The sequence below is a fragment of the Lethenteron reissneri genome, chromosome 17 (genome assembly GCF_015708825.2).
Source record: "Lethenteron reissneri isolate LAM-NWPU_2019-01 chromosome 17, ASM1570882v1, whole genome shotgun sequence".
Classification (NCBI taxonomy): Eukaryota; Metazoa; Chordata; class Hyperoartia; order Petromyzontiformes; family Petromyzontidae; genus Lethenteron; species Lethenteron reissneri.
Genome location: NC_083795.1, coordinates 1776169 through 1798042, shown reverse-complemented (window position 1 = coordinate 1798042; position 21874 = coordinate 1776169). Strand labels below are relative to the sequence as shown.

Below are 21874 nucleotides of genomic sequence, written 5' to 3'. Positions count from 1 at the left end.
TGAACCTGCGACGTTCTGACTGCAAGTCGAGCATTTTATCCACAGTCTCACCAGACTAAATGCTTACTTTACACTCTCCGTTCCCTCACTTCCCAAGCACACTCTTTTTGAGGGCCATGTTTCCCACAAACACCCCTCCCCATCCTACCACCCTGAAATCCACAAAGCCCTGCGGTCAACCACTGATAATGCGTGAGGTTCAGCCAATGCTTGGGGCAACAAAGCGACGCACAGAAGCTCACCGTGAAAACATAATTATACGACATGCGGTGTGCGGCTGAACCCACATCCGTCGTTGATAAACCCTTCCACAATACTCCCCGGTCACGAGCATGTATCCTTGCTTGTGACACATTAGCCCCCTGCGGCGGCCTTGGCTTGACGGAGCCCTGCGGCTCGCTTGTATCGCTGCTGCCGTCATCTCTGGCGTTGTGAAAGGTGTCCCGTCCGTTAAACGGTGAAATGACATGCTTCGGATATGTGGAAGTGGAAAACAGGTTGATCTGGCGGACGAGTCGCTGGAGGCGGCGATGCGTTTCATTCGTGCCAAATCGTTACCGTTGTGCCGCAGTGCAGGTTGGAGGAGACTTGCACGGAAAATGCGTTTTGTATGCCTTTAGCTTTTATTTTGTAGCAAATTTGATACGCAATTCGGTGTTTGTCAATTGCACAAATTATAAAGTCACATTGTCTCCCTCCGCAAATGAGAGTTGCCTATTGTTAATCACTCTTGAGCCATTGGTGGAAATTCCTCAATCCCGTGGTGTAGCCACTCTCTCCGTATGTTTACTTGACGAAGGTCAAATGAGTTCTCCACCACAGTGCCACCTGACTGGGAGGGTAAACCACAAAAGTGGCTCTGGTTGGACAAAATTGAGCTTCAGCACCAGTACATAATTGAAGCTCTTGATCCTGTGGGATTTCATTTTTTAATGCTTTTTTCAGACGCACACATCTGAGTCGGATTCACCCGGTGGCTGTACATTGTCTGCAAATATCAGGAATTATGAAGTCGTTCTGGGGAGTGTGATGAAGGTGGTAATACGGGCTTAAGTTAAATATTTGTTGCAGAAAAGTGGTCTCGGGCATATTGGCAACATCGCAGAACATCAAGAACAATTTCTGGAAGCTTACCACTCTTGATACGCATGAACACATTTTGCTGGGTTCAAGTAGCCACTGTATTGGGTAGTTTGATGTCTGGATGTTTACAAGTTGGATTGCCCTAATGACTATGATGTATATCAATCTGTTCACCCTCAAAACGCTGCAGTGAGATGATTTTATTCACACTCAGATCTCGCTCCAGTCTCGGCTCGGCTCATTGTCCCACCAGCGTTGACACAAGCGCTACGTTGATTATGTCATGGAGAGATTGCTTCTAACCGTAGGAACGTGGAATTTCCACTCCTGGCTCAGGGCTGCCAAAAGGTATGAGCGATGCTCCATGCTCGTTGGAGCATGGAGACACTGGGACCATTAAACTTGACTTTGCACAGCACCGTGATGCGCCGTCAGCTCAGCGGACAGCGCCATGGGGGAAATCTGAAACGAGGCCGACGATTTTACTCCTCGCCGATCTTGGCCAAGATTGCTGGGGCACTTCCTAACCGGGCGGTCCTGCGACCGCCCGGTCGAGAGGCGGTGTCTCCCGCGAGCGCCAGCGACCGTGGTAAATCACCTGTTTGTCTGATGAATAAATGTAATCAGTGCGGCGCGGAGTAATTGGATTGAAAAGCCATCCGTCACCTGTGACGGCAGAATGCACCGTAAGCTGCCGGAGAGTTACTGCCCGATGCGCGCCGGGTCCTGTATGAGCGGCTGATTTATGACGGCGATGCACGCGCAAATATTAACCGTGCCTGCGCTTGACCGGGTGACTCGCCAAACAAAGTGCCGTGAGGACGTTGACGCTCGCAGTGTCTTATATCTGCCGAGCGGCTCTGTGGTTAGAGCACTTGACTCCTAATGGGAAGGTGGCAAGCAAATCCCAGGTTGGGGGTCAACTCAACCCATCATTGCGATTTTTTTCTTGGGTGATAAGGAACCCGATCGTTAGCTACGAATATGCTGGTCTCAACCATAGGAATGTGGAATTTTGACTGTTGCAGTGGCCAATGTTCGGTTGACCCAGGAGTCACTTTGACTTGACTTTTGAATGTCTCAATGTATTTTGTTGTGGTGGACTTTGGCATGTAATTTAGTTATAAACAAACAAGGTTTTGTTTTTTACTGCATCAGAATAAAGCAAATGACCATATCGGCCTGTCGGCTTCTGAACCTTCTCTACCTGTTTTCCTGCAGCATTTCTTCAACGAGGTAAACTCTGGGCCAATTTTGACTCTCCGAGTCTCGTCAGCAGGGTGCAAACCAAGATCGAGTGTTGCCCGTGTGTCCGCGGGTTGGTGCCGATGCGAGGTGGTGCACACATACGTACATCTCGGTCGGAGACTCATTTAGAGCTGCTTTTCGTGTATAGTTTGTTGTCCTTCTCCGGGACACCTCTGATTGGCACGGTTGGCTACGTACGGTGCAAAAGAAGTTCAACATGCTTACGTGCACGGTGCGTCGCCGCAGGTCAGATTTAGAATGCAAGGCGCGTCGCAAATAGCAGCGAAGTGCGTAACCCATGCACGGGCGAGTGACCTGTGAGTGCTGCTCATTAAGGCCACGTCGTTAAAGGTGGTGGACGGTGCAAGACCGATGGCTGTTATTAGTCGCTGGCTTTCGCGGGATTGAGGCACTGGCTGGAGTCAAGGGTTCTCGGGATCGGTGGACGTGCCCAGAGAAACAACGGTGGTGGCAGAGGCTCTAGGTGCGTTCCCTGTTGCCTCGCTCATGCTGGTTGTAGGAAGTGCAGCAGAGACAAGTGCCTTGGGTGGTAGCTGGGCAGCAGAGCTTGGCAGTCCACTGCTATTAATGAAATTGGTAAAAAAAAAATAAAGCAGTGCTCGTGCATTGATCTTGCCTGGTGGTTCTGAGATTGTGATTATTTGGGGACAGTTGCTTCTGTAAAGCAACTGTTACATTTTTATGATTATCAATATTAGGACATTGGAATGCGTAGCGATACCGATCGAGGATGGTGCTGTGGTGTGGCCTCCGTTTGATCCGTGGACCCAGTCTCCAGCGTTCTGACTCGGACATTGTCACGTCATTAGTGTGACTTAAAAACCCTTTAGATGTGAGAATTAAGCTTGGAGTTGCTACTGAAAACTAATATCAGTGGCACAACATTTACTGAGACGTAACATTTTAAAATATTGTTAATTTAATTAACTTTTTCCCATCTTTTTTTTTACATGTTAGTTACATGTGCGTGTGTGTGCATGGGAATGGCACTGAAGTGGCTAGTGCGCCGTACGACGAACCCAGTGACCCGGGTCTGATTCCCGCTCACGGACCAACAGCGACGATTATCCGAACTGGTCCTGGGTATGTAACCATCCGTGGAGACGGCGGTGGTTGGGTTTAGCCTGCTTCTCGTCACACCGTCCCCTCGGGGGCTACACCTGGCTGTTGTAATCGGTGCTCACTCACGTAAGTTGCCCCCTACGGTTCCGTATAGCTCAACGGGGAATTATTTTCTCTGCGTGTCGTCTTGTGTATCGCCGTGTCCACTTGGCGGGCTGTTTGCGGTCGTCGTCAAAGGCTTGCCATCTCTCCGCTGTGCACTGAAATGCTTCGGATTTCATCTTCCGTGCTGAGTTTAGATCGATCGTTGAGGGGTGCCCTTGATGAAAGGTAAAGACAATAACGACTCTCCCAAATGAATCAAGCCAAGAGATTCAAAACCTAGTCTTACTAACGCGAACAAATTGATTAATCAGTAAGGTTTGTTATTTTAATCCAGGTGAGAGGACCCAAGGGTGACTAATGCGCTGTCCCAAGGTCAGGCATTTGTAGAGTAAACATACAACAGCTTAAACATACACGGAAAGTTGTAATCATATTTAATATAAATGTTCCCGTAAAATTAACACTAACTTAATCATGATAACGCAAATGAATGGTTGATCACTATATATGCACTTCTTGCTAAGGTACAAAATATTACAAAAATAATCAAAACCCCCCTCCCTCTGTTGGTTACTTGTGTTTCTACCCCATAAGTACCAACAGCAGAGACCTATATATATGCATAACCATAACACCAAAGGTTTCTCTTGGACCCAAAACAAGACTGATAGCCGTGTGTGCGTCCCGTGGCGTGAGCCACGGGACGCACTCACAGAGGCTTGGGTGGGTTCTTTGGGTCAACTGCCGGCCACCAAGTTCCCGTGCTGTGCATGGTAACTTGGTGCATCGGTGAAATTAGCGGTACAGCTGGAGCTGGCACTGCCGAGATGCTGCGTTAGAGTTTGAAGTTGACGTTGGCTCTTCTCCTTAACAACGATGGAGACTAATGAATTATTTTTACTGTTTTCTGTTTTGACCGCGTTTCAAGGCTTTGATCAGATTTCTTAACCCCCTTTGTTGTTGTTGTGTGCCGTTCCTTAGCTTGTCTGTCCAACGCATCCTCCTCCATCTTCCTCTTTCTCAATCCTTGCGGTGTGCTGTGGTGTGCGGTGTGCTATGTTTGCGGTGTGCTGTGTTTGCGGTGTGCTATGTTTGCGGTGTGCTGTGTTTGCGGTGTGCTATGTTTGCGGTGTGCTATGTTTTGCAGTGTGCTATGTTTGCGGTGTGCTATGTTTGCGGTGTGCTATGTTTTGTGGTGTGCTGTGTTTGTGGTGTGCTATGTTTTGCGGTGTGCTATGTTTGTGGTGTGCTATGTTTTGCGGTGTGCTGTGTTTTGCGGTGTGCTATGTTTGTGGTGTGCTATGTTTTGCGGTGTGCTATGTTTGTGGTGTGCTATGTTTTGCGGTGTGCTATGTTTTGCGGTGTGCTATGTTTGTGGTGTGCTATGTTTTGCGGTGTGCTATGTTTGTGGTGTGCTATGTTTTGCGGTGTGCTGTGTTTGCGGTGTGCTATGTTTGCGGTGTGCTATGTTTTGCGGTGTGCTGTGTTTGCGGTGTGCTGTGTTTGCGGTGTGCTGTGTTTGCGGTGTGCTATGTTTGTGGTGTGCTATGTTTTGCGGTGTGCTATGTTTGTGGTGTGCTATGTTTTGCGGTGTGCTGTGTTTTGCGGTGTGCTATGTTTGCGGTGTGCTATGTTTGCGGTGTGCTGTGTTTGCGGTGTGCTATGTTTGTGGTGTGCTATGTTTGCGGTGTGCTGTGTTTGCGGTGTGCTGTGTTTGCGGTGTGCTGTGTTTGCGGTGTGCTGTGTTTGCGGTGTGCTATGTTTGTGGTGTGCTATGTTTTGCGGTGTGCTATGTTTGTGGTGTGCTATGTTTTGCGGTGTGCTGTATTTTGCGGTGTGCTATGTTTGCGGTGTGCTATGTTTGCGGTGTGCTGTGTTTGCGGTGTGCTATGTTTGCGGTGTGCTATGTTTGCGGTGTGCTGTGTTTGCGGTGTGCTGTGTTTGCGGTGTGCTGTGTTTGCGGTGTGCTGTGTTTGCGGTGTGCTGTGTTTGCGGTGTGCTATGTTTGCGGTGTGCTGTGTTTGCGGTGTGCTGTGTTTGCGGTGTGCTGTGTTTGCGGTGTGCTATGTTTGTGGTGTGCTGTGTTTGCGGTGTGCTGTGTTTGCGGTGTGCTGTGTTTGCGGTGTGCTATGTTTGCGGTGTGCTGTGTTTGCGGTGTGCTGTGTTTGCGGTGTGCTGTGTTTGCGGTGTGCTGTGTTTGCGGTGTGCTGTGTTTGCGGTGTGCTATGTTTGTGGTGTGCTATGTTTTGCGGTGTGCTGTGTTTTGCGGTGTGCTATGTTTGTGGTGTGCTATGTTTTGCGGTGTGCTGTGTTTTGCGGTGTGCTATGTTTGCGGTGTGCTATGTTTGCGGTGTGCTGTGTTTGCGGTGTGCTGTGTTTGCGGTGTGCTGTGTTTGCGGTGTGCTGTGTTTGCGGTGTGCTGTGTTTGCGGTGTGCTGTGTTTGCGGTGTGCTGTGTTTGCGGTGTGCTATGTTTTGCGGTGTGGCGTCCTTTGAAGGGCAACTGAGAGTGTGTCCAATCCTTTTCAGTCATCTTTCATAAATCTTCTGTGGTCGTAGTAGTAGTGTTATTTTTTGGTCTTTCTTTTCATTTTTATTTTTGTTGTTCTCTCACCTTTGTCACACTCCAGCAAAAGTGTGACCCATGTCGCGTGTGCTGCTAGTTTCATTTTAATCTCACTGTCTTGAATGCTTGTAGATCTTGTCATGTATTCCAAATGCAGCAGCAGCAGCAGCAGCTCCTTCGATATAGTTTTGTCGTCGTTGTAATGTCCATTTTTCGGTAGTAGTCCTCCTAAAGTACAGAGTTTTATGTTCATGCTCATGTCATCTTCTCTGACTTGGATATTACCTCTTCCCCATGTCCCTTCCAATCAATGTTTTTTTCCAAATTGATCTTCATTTCAGATGTTCCGCTTTCCCGGTCTGCCTTCTCGGTTGCTCTCTGCAGACCGTTTTTGGACACTGCTATGAGCCCAATATCATCCCACACTCCAAGCTTACTCCTTTCTCCTGCTATCCAGCGTGTGACGACCGTTTCATCTCTGTGTTCGAGTCATTGCAGCATCTCACGCGTGCATTGGAACAAGTCTGGTGACAGTGCGCGTGGTGTCTCACTCCTACATCCTTGTCTCATCCCGTTCCATCAGCCACCTTGGCTTTGTTCGCCCCACTCATCAACTTGCCTTAGATGTTTTATGTTTTCTTGATCAACTCTTTGGGGATGCCATACATTTTCAAAACTTGCAATAGCCTTCAGCCAGATTCTATCAAAAGCCTTTTTGAAGTATTTGAAGTTCATTCACCTATGATTATATCCGGTTCTCCGGGCTATTGAGTCGATGATCTGAGCCAATTTACCAACGAATATATAATGGGCAAGCATCTATCCATCACACAGTGCATCTCCCTGATGGGATGTCGTGTGAAAACAAGCATAAAAACAAAGGCGTTTCTCTTGGCAAGGACAAAAAAATTGAAAAATAACATCAAATACAAACCAATCGGGACCAAAATCTTTTGGAAGACTTTTTTTGGTAGAATCGTCTGGACGGTGGGTTCCCCATTGGCTTATATTTAAACCTGGTGCGCATGACGTCATCGTCCATTGTATAACGCCTTTGACTTCTCCGTGCACACATCACCCTCGAGGGCTGTGTGACGCCGTGATGACGTCATCAATAATAACTCGAATCCAAACGGGCGCGGTGAAGCTATATCCTATGTGGACAGCGTTGGTCAACAATATAAAAATGTGTATTTTTTTAATATTTCGGATTATTCCAGTTGTAATGAATATAAATTTAGTTTGATTGCCATTTAATGAACACATTACACTGCACAAGCGCGCACCCCATTGTGTTGTGTTGGGTGAGAAAGTCTTTTTCGAGTGACATCACAAGTGATTTGTAATTGCGTCTTGCAGGGGCTGGTCTTCGGCACGATGCGACGACACGTTGCTTGCTTGAGAGTTCTGCATACACATTTCTTGGGTCTTATCATGATGCGGGTAGTAAAGTCAGAATAAAACGTGGTTGGGATAAAACCGCCAATGGGCTATAGCCCAAAGTGTCTGCCTGTTCATGCGGGCAAGCGGCGCAGACTTCATCGGCGTTGGCAACCCCAGATAGACGGTGGCTTCGAGCCCAGGGAATTGAGGTGGCACCTCCTAACCATTGACCGCGCAAAATCAGTCGGCACATGCATTTGTTTTTCTCGCTCGATTTGGCAAATTTATTGTTGTGAGAATTGAGCAACATTCGTTTTGACAATCGTCGTGCAGCAGTCTAATTGGAGAGTCCAAAAATGCATCCTCTGTTGGGTAAAGGGTAACAAAGTCACTTGAAGGATGTCTCGGGAGAAATCGCTGCCAAAAAACCTCTTCCGCGGGTCGTACCCTTGGCACGTGCTGCTCGCTGGGGTTTCCGCCATGTTGTTCTGACAGCTGAAATGACGTGGAACAAAAATATAATGAAGAGGGACATTCCCGAAATTCCACATTCCCATGACAGGCGCCCGTAGATCCAAATAACAACCACTGCCGCCGTAAAGTGGTGATCGCGTTGTCACCGCCAAGAGGATTACGGGCCGAGTGAAACCCTCTGCTGGAATTTGCCCTCGCCCTTCCTCGCGGTCGAGCCGAGCACCGGAGCGCCATCGCCACCCGGCCGTGTTCGTCGTCCCAGCTCCACGGCGCTCGCCGCCCGAGTCGATGCTTAGCCGCAATTTCTCGATAGTCAAAGCAGAATTCCAGTCGCGTCAATCGCCTGCACGTGTACGTTGCGGGCGCGCCATTGTGCGTGCGTCGCCACGTTCACAAAAAGGGCAGCAGGGGCACAGGCAGGCGCCGAAGGTATTTGCAGCCGGTCGATTTCACCCCCCCCCCCCACCCCGTGGGGGGTTTTCGGTGATGAATTTCCCTGCTTGATTGTCCAATAACCTCGTGAAAAATTGACCCCCACGGTTCCTTGAGTCTGTGCTCGCGGCTCTGCAGCCATCGGGTGTGGCGAGATGAAGGTGGCGTGCGGCGCTACGACGCCAGCGTGCCAGGCTCCATTCTGAATCCTCGTAGGGTCCGGAGCGGCCGGAATGAATGCCTATTGCAGGACCCCTCCCCCTCCCCCCCCAGCTATGCTGATGCAAACCACCCGTGCTGGATATTTCAGCATGTAACCCAGTAAAGCAAGTAGGCTTCCTACCCAGCTGCGTGGAGTTATCGCCTCACTTCTGTTATCCCTTTGCATTGTCCAGGCTACTTTCGGCTCTTCCCTCTTGCCAAAGAACGGATAAGCATTTGGCCAGACTTCCTCTCTTCTCCAGAGAGCATTGCTCATGTCTGTTGGTGCCCACACGTCATGCTTATGTCGGAGGCCAGTCTCTTCATTAGACAACCACAGGGAGAACACGATTGCGTCTAAGGCTTGAAGCCGAGTGAAGTTTTCCCAGTGACACAGCCGCAGAGTTTTGGCGGTGACACGGCCGAGCGGTAACTCGATTTGCCGCTTGTTGCAGAGTCCCACGGTTCCAATCCAGCGGCCACCAGGATTAATCCGGCGTGCGTGTTAGCAGCGCAAACGCCACACGCCGGTCTGCTTCGCCGTGGACGTTAACGATCCCGCGATGTCATTCGCAAGAGTAGGCCATTGCGTGCCGGGGGTCACGGTCCAAATAAAAAAACAAATACCCGTAAGTGACTAATTTGGAATATGCACAGCACCGCAATCATCACACGACTACTTCGAAAACTTGGCAGGAACCCAGGCTCGGTGAGGCTTTTTTGCGGTAAACAAACACGATCAAGTATAATTAGTTTTAAGTCAAAATATAATTATTGTTTCACACAAGAACACTCGGCCTGTCGTGTGAGACAAAGGCAGCAGCTGGGCAAAGTGCTGCTTCCAGCTAACTCGTGTGCGTACCTCTGTCTGTAGCAGATGCTTGCTAACAACAGCTATACCAGTCAATATATTGAGTATATTGGAGAGCTCTTTGTACGTGTACAGTAAAAGTAACGTGATCATAAATACTTGGTTACAATTTCAACAACCGTGGCGCAACCCCGCCTATGCATGAATTTGGAAGTCTATAACTGTGCCCTGAGCTGGTCTCTCTTAGGTGTTACTCAGCCCAAAATTGAGTGCCAAGGTGGTAGTTTGTCATATCTCACAAAAGACGCGTACACTGATTAGAGCAACACCGCCCCCTCGTGCGACTGGGCACATAATGATGATTTGACGCATCTGTCTGTGCGTTTGCCATCTGTAACCCCCACAGATCTTCATAATAGGACTCATCGCAGATCGCAAGTTCCAGCATTTTCACCCCGTGCTGGAGGCCTACATCTCGCAGCACTTCAGCGCCACGCTGGCTTACGCGTAAGTGTGCACGGGCGCGAACGCACACACGTGTTGATCTATATACATACACAAGCACGCACACCCATACTACAACAAACGTCATTCGCCACTAAGTGGCGGTGACATTACCGTGGCACTTGTGTTAGGCTATGTGCACTATGAGGCCACGTGAAATGTTCAAAGCTCACAAGCGGGAGGTCACGGGACATATCCAGGTGCCATAGGTTGCTGAGATGACTGGAAAATGCACCAACTTACTGTGTTTTAGCTGCACGGTGCTCCGCTCGTTGTTGTTGGAGGACAACTGCCTTCAACTGCCCAGTAGGGTCCAGTGGCGATGTTTACACACCGCACCAGGTACTCATTTGAGGCTGAGTCGACCTAGGGCAAGCCTAGAGCCGGTTCAGATAATCGTCACTGGTGTTGGCCGTGAGCGGGAATGGAACTCGGGTCACCGGGTTCATAGCGCAGCGTGCTAACCGCTACACCACCACTGGCACACACGCACACACATGCATGAGCACACTATCTTTGATTTTAAAACAACAAGACCAGACGCCATTCGGCACTAAGTGACGGTGACATCACCGTGGCATATGTAGCAGGCTTGGTGCACTTTGTAATTTGGAGTAGCAAGGGCTATGAGTTAACAGAGCAGGGTGAATTGCCAATGTACCATTATGCCAACCCGCTGCATCTTTTCTGCTAGACACTGGCTTGTTGTGGGTTTTGCGCCCTGTTGTTGCTGGAAGACAGCTCTGACAACTGTCCACTAGCGCCATGAGAACGATTGTTTGAGGGCACTTTATAAATTAACATTATTATATTATTATTAATAGCATCTCTCACAAACTTCCTGCGCACACAAAAAGGCTGATCCTGAAAGTGCCGGTACCACTTCTTAGCAAGTTCACCCAGCACCAAATCCTCCTGTGCAATATCTGATCCACTCATCTGTTCGCAAGCTCATGTCATGGCTATTTAGCTCCCTTTTTCTGTCCGCAATGTCAGCCGAGAGCTGTAGAGAGCTCAGGTCAGAGCTGTAGAGAGTCTGCATTGATGTTAATACATGAACATGCCTCTTTAATATACACATGCCACAACATTGATCGGCCTCTGTGGAAGAAGTTTGTGAAGGACGCTCCTTGGCATTTGGAGAAAGTCCTGCTCCAATGACAATGGAGGGCAGAGGAGCGACTCTCACAAAGAGCAAAGTGCCAAGCAGCTAAAACGTTGTCGCATTGGGGAGGGACAGTGGGTGTATCTGTCAGTCATCACAGTCGGTTAATCCACTTCACGTGATCTCAAATTGGAGCTAGCCTGGCACACTCGGTCTGGTGACGTCACCGTAACTTAGGGGCGAGGTGGTGGCCATCGTTGTATGAAATGAGTGGCAATGGAATATTGATTAGCTCTTGTGAGCTTTAGCCTTGATGAATTTTCAAATATTGTGCTCTGAATACATTTGGAAATGTTTCGCTAAACATTTAAGCATACAGGCGGATGTTAGCTCAGATGTGCGCATGCAAATGACTGAGACACAAACTAATTTAGTCCTCTGTGTTTTTTTTAAATCGGTAATTAAAATGTGAAATGAACAAATTATTTAATCTCGAGTAGTAATTTAATGCATTGTTGCTGCTGCGCATGGCTACGTGATAATCAACGAAATGCATTTGTATAAGCAGGACCGGGTGTGCACTAGTTTTTCAATTTAACATGAAAGCAAAGCTGGAAGAAAAGGTCAGGGTTTTACAGTGGCTACTTTTACCGTATTTGGAATTCAGCTGTAAAACTCACAATTAATCACGGCGGTTTGCAACCCGAGGTCACAGACTTCTTAGGTCCGGGTTTGTTAGCGCTTTGTACTATAGAAACACATGTAATAATTATCGCGTTCATAAAAATAACAACAACAACAACAATTATCGATATTGTCTCCACGTTTAAACCAACTCTCCGGGAGCCGTTATTGGTTGGGAGCAAATTTTTTAAGTGCAACAATGTGGACGGAAACAAAGAGGGCAATGAAACTAAACAAACCCCCTCCCTCAACAATAAATAGCAAAAATATGAATCACTCGTTTTGCAAAAGTTTGTGAAGGAAAACAAAACGAGCCTCTGGATTTTCTGTGTGCACAGCAGAAGCGTGTTCCATGACACAAAGGATAATGACTCGGGTGGAAGGTCTCTGTTTGCGCTTGTAAACTTCCTCCAATGCTACCCACCATTTCAGTCGTAGGCTCATTCGTCACAACAATAAATAACAGTTTATATCAGCAGCTTTTTATTTACATCTCTTGAAGCAACTTAAAGTCCAGTGCGGTCAATACCAACTTAAATTCCAGGAATAGAGACAATCCGTGGTGGAGGCCGCGATGGTACATTTTGTCGTCGATTTTCCAGTTCGAACGTAAATTCGTGACGCCCGTGTTAGAACACCTGCGTGTACAAGCGCACCTGTGGCCCCCTCGGTGCTTCGCTCACCCTGTGTGTGCCTGTTCGCCACTCGGCATGAAAACACATTCCTGGCAGCAATGCCAACTGTGCTTGGAAGGTCATTGCACAGTTTCAAAAGGTCCATTGAATGTTTCACGATTATTGGGTTTAAACGGTTAAAGGTGCAGCCCCTGGCATTGCCTGCTCACGCCAATGTTGGTGGAAGGGACACCACTGGAGGATAACTCCGGAGAGCTCCTCCTAGAGGTTATTTGGCCTACTCTTCCATTATGGGCAGACGTCTTGGAAGAGGATGGGATGCCCACACTTTACCCCATCAAACACCACCTACCGATCGGCTAACTGTGGTGAACCCATTTGTACAGCTGGGTTGGTTGGCGGGAGAATTTAAGAAACTTACCCCATTGTTTCAGGTGATCGAACCGAAGACCTTCGGTTTCCATGTCCAGTGTGGTGACCATTAACACCACGGGTAGCCAGCCGTTCGTCTCTGATGTCGCAAGTTGCTCACTGCTTGATGAAGACCGAGTGCATTCCTCAAATAGCTCGAATAAACCACACAATTCAATTGGTATTGGCCAAACATCCTAAAAGCTTAAACATGACCTGCAAATTACTCAATTGGCATGGCACCAACATCTCGCCTGATCTGCAGGGCCCTCCTATAAAGGAGCCTTGAGACTTTCCTGGATAAAGAAGCAAAAAAAAAAAGTGATTTTTTTTTTTTTGCACCAACTGTGCTCATATGCGCTTGTGTTTTTTCCCTGTATGATCACCCAGCTCCCGATTACAAACTGGAGAGTATCTCAACGGCGTCTTACAAAAATGCGGTTAACGGAACGCCAGTAATTTGAAATGGGGATTCGGCAACGTTGCTGACACAGGCATCCTAGTCGGCACGCACAGATCGGTGACCCAAGGGGAAGACCTAAAGCCCGACCTTGGAGGTTAGGTGTCGACTGTGCAGCATTGGGCCGAGACTAAGGAAGTGACGGAGCTGTGGCATTGGTGCCATTGGCGGCCACGATGACCCTGTTCACCTTACCAATGAATTGGCAGAGGATGGGGAGCAGCTGGCGCGGCAATGCACTTAAATCGCCGAGCTCGAGGGGGACAGTCCTCCTGAGGTTCGCTTGGGGAGAGACGGCGGGAGGCTCAGGGCTGCATTTGTCGCTGAACTCACCCACGCTGAAGCTGGCTGCTTGCACCCTGCTTCGTTGCACGCGTCGGCTAATTGTGGATAATTTATCAGATGTTTGGCCCGGTGCTTGGATAAAAAGTGGCCTGGCATTTTGTTATACCTACACATGTCCCAGAACAAACTAACAAGGAACATTTGACTGATGTTTCATCTAATTGACCCAGAATTCTGCAATAGAGTGCAGCACATTAAAATGAAATTTTTAATTGGCTACCGTTGTGCCAGCAAATTAGCCTGCAGTTTTTCAACACGGTCGTTTATTCCTCATTTAAATATAAGCAATCCTTGGAAAAGCTGCTATGCAGTGATTCGCTAATTATCATCTGGCTTAAATAACCAGAAAAGTTTTCAAAACATCCTCGGGTGGTTATTGACCTTTGAAGTCTGGCCGACCTCGCAGCTTTTTCACGAACCGGCTCGGGCGCATGCGCGCGTTTCCGTGGAGCGGCGGCGCGCGCCGGTGCCTCCTCCGTGTTGCCGCGCTCGCTGCTCGGGAGATGTCGGCGCTCGCTCGTTGAGGCGCGGCGGTGGCGTCGTCGACGCTTCCCGCCCAGCGCTCTCTCTTCCATTCCCCGCGCTCGTTTTTGCCCGCGGGGACGCGCATCTGCGGCAAGGGGGGCTGGAGGGGGAGCCTTGGTATTTGAGATTTGGCCCAGGCAGCTGGCGAATTAGAGCCGGCCCGAGATTTAATTGCTCCACGGTGGGATAAATAGCCATGACACCAGGGTCGGCGCCCCTACTCTTTTAACAAAGAGCACCTGGGGATTTTTAAATTAAAGTTCACGTGATGTGAAAAATTACATGAGGGAATTAAACGTGGCCCGCAGGCTGATGGAATAGGTCCCCAAAACACACTACATATTTTTTTCTTTAACACAGATTAAGAGATTCCAGGTTTTGATGTCTGATCAAGGTGGTTGAAGGTTTTGGACAGTTCGGCCGAATCCGTCGCTGTAGTCTAAGTGCTAAACTCATGTTTTTTGAGGAAAAAAACCCCTAAATAGTTCCACATTGTCAAGTAAACACTGGTTGTCCGATGGAGAGATTGAAAAAAATCGTCCTCGTCATGAGAATGTGGACTCAGATGTGGCTCATTTTCCTCGTGCTCGACACACTACCTCACTCGAACACCTACACACCACAGCGTGTGCGCATATTTCAGCGTCAATAACATGTTTGCCGCTCATATTTCAAGCAAACAACCTAATTACATGTCTGCTTGTGCGTATGCAGCCGTGTTATCCTGTAACAATTGGCTATAAATTGTCTTAAGCTTCCAGTTTTCTAAAACCACATTTCCAATCATGAAGTTATATGGACACTGGATTTGTGATGGGCCCTTTTATTTATTCAGTGCAATAAATTGGTCCTTTTACACTCGGTTGCTGATGTAACAATGTGACCAAAATGCAAGTGTGCGAATGAAATGGTGCCATATGCTTGCTATGCAAACCATATTTTTCATTTGCTGCAATTTCCGTGGCTTAGTTGGAGATTTAATTCTAATCCTCGGAAAGTTTTCAAAGTGGGCGGCTTACAGCTCGTCTTTGCCAGCTGCGGAAATGTCACCCGCTTTCTGGCTTCCAATTTCTTGAGCCTTGTAATTCCCGGGGATTGTGCTGGTAAAGCGCCATGATCACTCTGTTTAACTCCGCCTGTCAACTCTGGCCCTTCATCTTGCCTGTCTGAATCGCTCAACAGCACCAAATCATGCTCCCCTTGTCATTTTGCCCATTCTTGTTCAATGCAAACGTGTGGCCATTGCACAATATCTCTCGGGTCAGTTCAATGCGGTGGCCTTTGACCTGTTTTGAGCCTGTTGAGATTAGTTGCCTCTTTTTTTTTGCGATCGAGAATTTGGAAAGCGTTGTTGTTATTCAGGGGCAGTGATTTTTTTTTGTAGGTTTGTTGAGGGTCATGTTGACGTTTTCAACAGAGTGGTTTCCTATGTGGTAAGAGCCCTTGCCATGGGAATGTGGAGTTAGTGCTGCTGACCCAGGCCAACTGAAATGATTAATCTGCCATGCTCATTTAAATCCGGGAGAACTTTTAACTCAGATTTTTTATATATTGAGATATGACCTCGTAAACTGGCACACAAAGGCCTGCTATATCGAATAGTAATTTGGGTAATTAGAAATGTTCAACATCGGTCCTATTTTAGAGGCTGGCATGTGCCCTTGGAAATGTGGAATGTACACCGTTGCCAAGGGAACACCTTTAGAGATGAGCGACTCGGTCAAAACGGAGTCAAAGCGGAGAGATGTTTTGACTCGTTATGTTTTTCCAATAATTCAATAATGGCCGATAGCCTGACTATCAATGACCATGTGAGTAGGGTGGTGCATGATAATAATAATAATCGTGACCACAGTTTCGAATTAACAATGATGGTGCCGATGGTGATGTGCTGAGCACGGCAATGACACGCCAAGCGATGATGGCGGCCGTGAGAGCAGTGAGCGATTGTGAGGATGCCCGCCAGCTGCGATGATCGAGTGCCCATGAGCCCTGTCGTGCCGTTTCAGGAAACTCACGAAGGTGCTCAAGTACTATGTGGACAACGTGCAGGCCAAGGACATCGCTGACCCTCTGCTGCGTGCCATGAAGTCCCTGGAGTACGTCTTCAAGTTCATCGTGCGGTCAAGGATCCTCTTCGTGCAGTACGTACCGATTCGTGCCGGGTGCCGGGCTGTCGGTAACACCACGCGCGTGCGAGCACCGTTCACGTTTTGTCGTTCTCGGTTGACGTACGAGCTGTGTTTTTTCAAATATCGCCGGACTCTTCGGGGTAGACGCTTCGCGTATCCTCGAGGGAGACCAGTCTTGACACCGGGAATGAGGAATTTCCTCCACTTCCTTAGGACCACCAATGGAAATGAACTTTTGAGCAGGTATACAATTAATAATCATCATCGGCCACAATTAACCGCTGCTTGGATGTTGGCCTCCCCGAGCCGTCTCCCATGGTTCTGCGACGTGACGATCCATTTGGCACCCGTACACGAGCTGATTTCATCGCTACATCTCCTAGGCTGACGTAATGTCAGACGCGTTCCATTCCCTGACTGCCATTCCATCACTTGCCCCATCGACCATCATCCCTTCTAGCAACGCGTGTTGCCCAAGCCCACTTACTACTGTTAACAGTTTGAATTATATCTTTAAGCTCTGTATGTTCTCTAAGTCACGTGTTCCTCTTTTTGTCTCTGAACTGAACCAATTCAGTTTGAACACAAAACATCCTTATCATATACAAGGTATCTTCAAACGACCATTGGGCAGCACTTATCCTGGCTGGAAGTCACGAGACATCGTCGTAGCAATTCCACATTTTACGATGGGGACCAGTCCCCTCCATTACAGAAGCGTAGTTCACTTGGCATAGGTCAATAAAATAAAATATTACTCTGTGGGAAGTCGGCAGCAGTGGTCCAATTGGAGAGATTTGTCATTGCGGTAGGAATGTGGAATCTTTTAAATTGGCTCCGGGCCAGCAATTGAGGTGAACACTGCTCCACGCTCATTTGAGTGTGGAGCTAGCGCTACTCATTTGCGCCTGGAGATGCTTTGACTTTTGACTGCACGATGCACCTCGTGTTTATGAATTTTAATCATAATGGGAATTGTAATTAAATGTTAATTACACTGTGTTGGCCCAAACTCACTGTCCATTGGAACGCCTCGCTCATTAATGCGTTATCTTAAGTGCTCGTGCAGCGATGCGCTCGTTACGTGGTTGAGGTTTGATTGGCAGTAGGGGTTAGATTTGAACCAGAAACACCCTTAACTCAGAAGCCCCTCGAATCACCATGCTCCACAGCCTAATGGGTTATCTTCATAAGCTACAGTCCACAGCCGGTTGTGTAAGTAAACCGTTGACTCTCTTGCTCTCTCGCGCACAGATGCTATTAATACAGCCACATGAAGTGTTTCATTGTGTTTATTGATAATGTAAAAGTTTATGTGTTTATTATAATTTCGAATACAATTAACACACAAGTCAGAGTTTTAAGTTATAATTGCAGCTTTCAGGAGGTTATAAATAAATAAAGGAAACTGATACCTTGCATCAGAAATAGCTTTTTTAAATGTACTTATGTGTATTTAGCCGTATGTGGTAGTTCACGTCTCATTCAGTGCTTTGGAAGGGGGGGGGGTTGGTGAATCGCACAGAGATCATCATTTGACCCTAAACCCTCCTGAACTGACTGCAATTTGGTTTCTTGATTCCACTGTATGGCTTCTTCAGTGCTATCGCCCTATATAGATATGGGTTTGTCCGCGTACTCTGATGTTCTAACAAACGTACGCAAGTTAGAAAGGAATTGGATGACACTTGGACTTACCTCTATCCACTCCCGTGGCTGCTTTTGAAATGCTGAAGATCCCAGTCAACCGCTGCCTTCCCACGACTCTGTTGGGACTAACTAATTAGTCTCCTCCTGTGTCTGCGACGGTGTATGCAATTTACACAGCTGAGTTACTTTCAACAGATGGGTAACTCCTCACTGCTTCACTGTTCGATGGGATCCGTTGGCTTTTGACTTGGGATGCCACCGTTGCATTGCGCGTGCCCCTTCGGTCTTGTCGGGGCATGTGAGGGCAACCTGCTTATATTTGTCTAAATAAGCGGGACCCTCTGTTGATGGACCCCCCGCCCGTACTGGACATCTGTGAAAAAGAGCGAAGTAGCTCATCGACCCCCACCATTGCTCCGGACTGCTTTGATCTGCCAAGAAAGCTTGCGGTGCTCCATCAACGGCTTCAGAACAGCAACAGGTCGTTGTGCCCACACCTCCCCTCCGAAAGTGAAGAATTAAAGACAACCCATAGTGTCGCTGCGGCCCACCCGAACCAGATAATGGAACCCGTATGGCGAACAACTGCATCATCCTACGCCCGCGCTCTCTCCGGCGGACTGAGCAGTATTCGTCGCGACAACTCCCGAAGCTATCGCATGGCTCACAAGACTTGAACGTGGACATGTGCTTTGCACATACTTGCCATACGCTAGAAGAAGAAGATGAGGAAGAAGAAGATAGCTCATTGGATTCCTCCTCCACTCTAAATAAAGATTCTGATTCTGATGGCACCGAAGGGGCTGGCGGCATCTCGCCCAGGGGTTCTGAGATCTCCGCACGGCGATACGAGCACTCGTCTCGGCAGAATCGCGGCAGTTTCTCCGCGGGGCGACAGGGAGGATAGGGACCGCGTGTAATTATACAGCTACCGTGGGTTCTTTGAGGATGTGGTGGCTTTTGGAACCTCCATGGGCCACGCACTCATCAGATGATCCCATCTTAAGTGGTGGGGGTGGGGGCAGGGGGACACGTGTCGGTTTTATTTTGGTTTGACTCTCTGGGGATGGGGCTTAGAGTCAGCTGTTTAATAAGTAACATGTGGAGGGACAGATTGATGCAGGAGACATATTGTCTGCTTATCTATTTTGCATGTGTTTTCAGAGATTTCCATTGCTATCACTATGCCCATACATGTATTCTGTCTTTGATGCATGTGGGGAGTGCGTTTTCACGTGCCCTCCCTATTCTATACCTCACCCAAACTAAAAAGCTGCGGCAAATTCCTTCTTGCTCGGTCTCCATCGTGTCTGACAATTGTTCTTATCGTTGAGTCACACTGACGTATTCACACTTATGTTCTCATTTTCCAGAAAACCTTGAGCTTTTTTTTCTTTTTCCAAAAAAATGAGAATTGGAGAAACATTCCAGTTCAGAACCTTGCATGTAAGATCTCTGGAGTGTGCAGCTTTTATGGGTTCATATATTACTTGCATTATTTCACATTCTCTTAGTCCAGGGGTCGGCAACCTACGGCTCCGGAGCCGCATGCGGCTCTTTACGGGCTGCTTCTTGACGATATGTATGTATGTACATAGATGCATTGCGGCTCTTGAAATACTGAATTTTGTACCGAATTGGAAAGAAATGGCTCTTCTTGTTATTTTGGTTGCCGACCCCTGTCTTAGTCTCATACCAATTACATTTTTCGCAGTTCTGTCTCAAAGCTCATAATCACGTGATCCATTAACTACCCACGGCCAACAGATCGCGAAGTCAGGTTGGGGAACGACCCTGGAAGAGACATCACGGTGCCACACGTTCATTGCCTCGTCAGAAGGCCTCTCTCCGCTACTACCACAATCCTCGTAGCTTCGCTCAGCCAGCTTAAGAATTACCCCAAATTTATGTGTTTAATTTGTGCAGTAGCATATACACTTGCCAAGTGAGAGCCATGAAGATGTCCATGGATGCCCATTCGTGAAGCAGGCTTGGACCGTCCACGGAATACACCGGAGAACCTCGTTTAATGTCAAGCGGTGACAGAATGTCCTCGAGCTCTCACTTCCGCTTGTGAGTTTAGCGCTCTCACAAAAGCACTGTCCGGCTGGATATTTAATCTCTCATTGACGCCTCGAATATAAATGCGGGGGATCTTGGCGATGCCGGTGTTGTGCTCCGGTGCGGTCCTTATACCTCCCCGTGCCGTCCGGCAATCTGTGATGGCTGTTGCAGCAGCTAAATGTGAGAGGAAAAAAATAAATCTTACTTCAATTACATATTTCCACCGCATGGTAACAGCGCCGAAACAAAAGCCCCCGCCCGCATTATCTCCCTAATCCTCGACGTCTTCGCCTCCCGCTCATCCGGCTTTGCGATGCGTGGTTGTGCAGTGACGCCCGTGGTTCCCTAGCGATGTCTGCCCGAGTCTTTCAAGGGCTCTGTCCTTGGGTGTGCGGTGGCCCCGTTTGCTCGCTCGCTAGGACAGACGCGGGGGTGGGGGCGGAGTGATTAGCCATGACCCTAGAAGAGGAGGCTTTACCCCCCCCCCCCCGCTTCAGTCGTTTGTTTGATTTTTCCTCGGCTATTATTGCAACATTGCTTCTTTTCCAAGGGGTGTCACAGTGGAATGCGCCGTTTATTTCAACACGGCTTTGCTGCTTTAGACCCATTGTTTGGCATGGCTGAGGTATTCGCCATTAATTTATTTTGGATGAACAATGATAAGAGTAGTCCCGGTGCCTGGCATGGGAATGTGGAATTTCTCGCACTGGTGCAGGACTATCGAAAGAGATGTGCACCGCCCAATGTCCGTTGAAGAAGAAATTTATGTATTTATTTATTCATAAACTCGGGGAGCCTCAAGACCATTCTTACGGCGCATACTCCGCTGGGATGCCGGGCAAACTCGTTCATGAGCATTCGACATGTGGAAGGAAACCAGAGTGCTCCACAAAATTACTTCCACTTTGAAGGGGATAATGGTAAGACAAAGTCCATACCGATGGATCAATCGCAAACTTGCTCAGCTGTCATCTACAGACTACAGTGCAGTCCCTTAAACTGACAGTACTCCACATGTGATGATGATGATGATAATCGCTGAGTGTCTCCACTAGCCTTGCGTCACCGTGCCCGGCAGACTGAAATGAAGCGTCGCGAACTGCGCAGCAGAGCGCATCCGTTGGATTGAACATCGTCGCTTATCACAGCTCGCTCTGAAGACCTTCTGGAATGGCGAAGGGTTACACGGATACACATCTAGTTGCCGATTGTCACACCACATTGCATACCAAATATTCTGCTGCTCGTCCCTCTGTCCGCAAGCACTTCCTTCTCTCTTCGAATCTCCCTTCGATTGGAACGTAGACTTCACCCTTGCAGGGGTTTTGGGGTGGGGGGTCATTGCTTTCCCGAAACTACACATGGACGTCAATGGGTTTCTCTTCCACAGCTTAACTCTAGAAATAGCCATCCTTCCTTGTTGTTCGTAAGTCAACTGGCTTTATTTAGCATGAATGAAAATTTGCTTGTTTCCTATGATGTAACCAATTTTACTTAAAAAAAACACCATGAAAAAATAGAATTGCCTCTTTCAAGTGAGTTGTAAATGTTAAACATTTTGAGAACTAAATGGTTTAATGCCGTTTTGCTGGCACAGTTTTCTCAAATCAGTTGCAATTATGTTTGGTTTATTTACTTGAGTGTGGACAGAATGTGGTAATGTTGATGGAGACCGATTCCAATGAAGCTGTGAAACTTCATCTGAGGAGTTTTTAGGGGTCGGTGACCACCCCCTCACAATGGTTACGATTGCAATTATACCGTACCTGAGGGAAATTGTTGAAATTACCTCAAATATTCAATTTAGAATGACATGAGCCGATATCTTGTTTTAAAGTGCTTTTGTGTTGTATCAATTATGAGTCTTCAAAAATTACCGGTTGCTAAAGCTGTGTGCCAGCACAAGCCAAAAATTTAAATAATATGGTCAAATCCTTAAATTCAAACCTTGTAAACGTGTTGCTGGTGGTCAGT

General features: G+C 47.9%; 1 protein-coding gene across 1 annotated transcript in view; it reads left to right on the top strand.

Annotated features, from left to right (window-relative positions):
- Positions 1 to 21874, top strand: part of LOC133343304 (dedicator of cytokinesis protein 1-like) — a 316745-nt gene that overhangs the window by 64149 nt on the left and 230722 nt on the right. Inside the window, 2 exon segments of the mRNA XM_061552782.1 lie at positions 9792 to 9892; positions 16064 to 16198. Coding sequence (XP_061408766.1) covers positions 9792 to 9892; positions 16064 to 16198 — 236 coding nt within the window.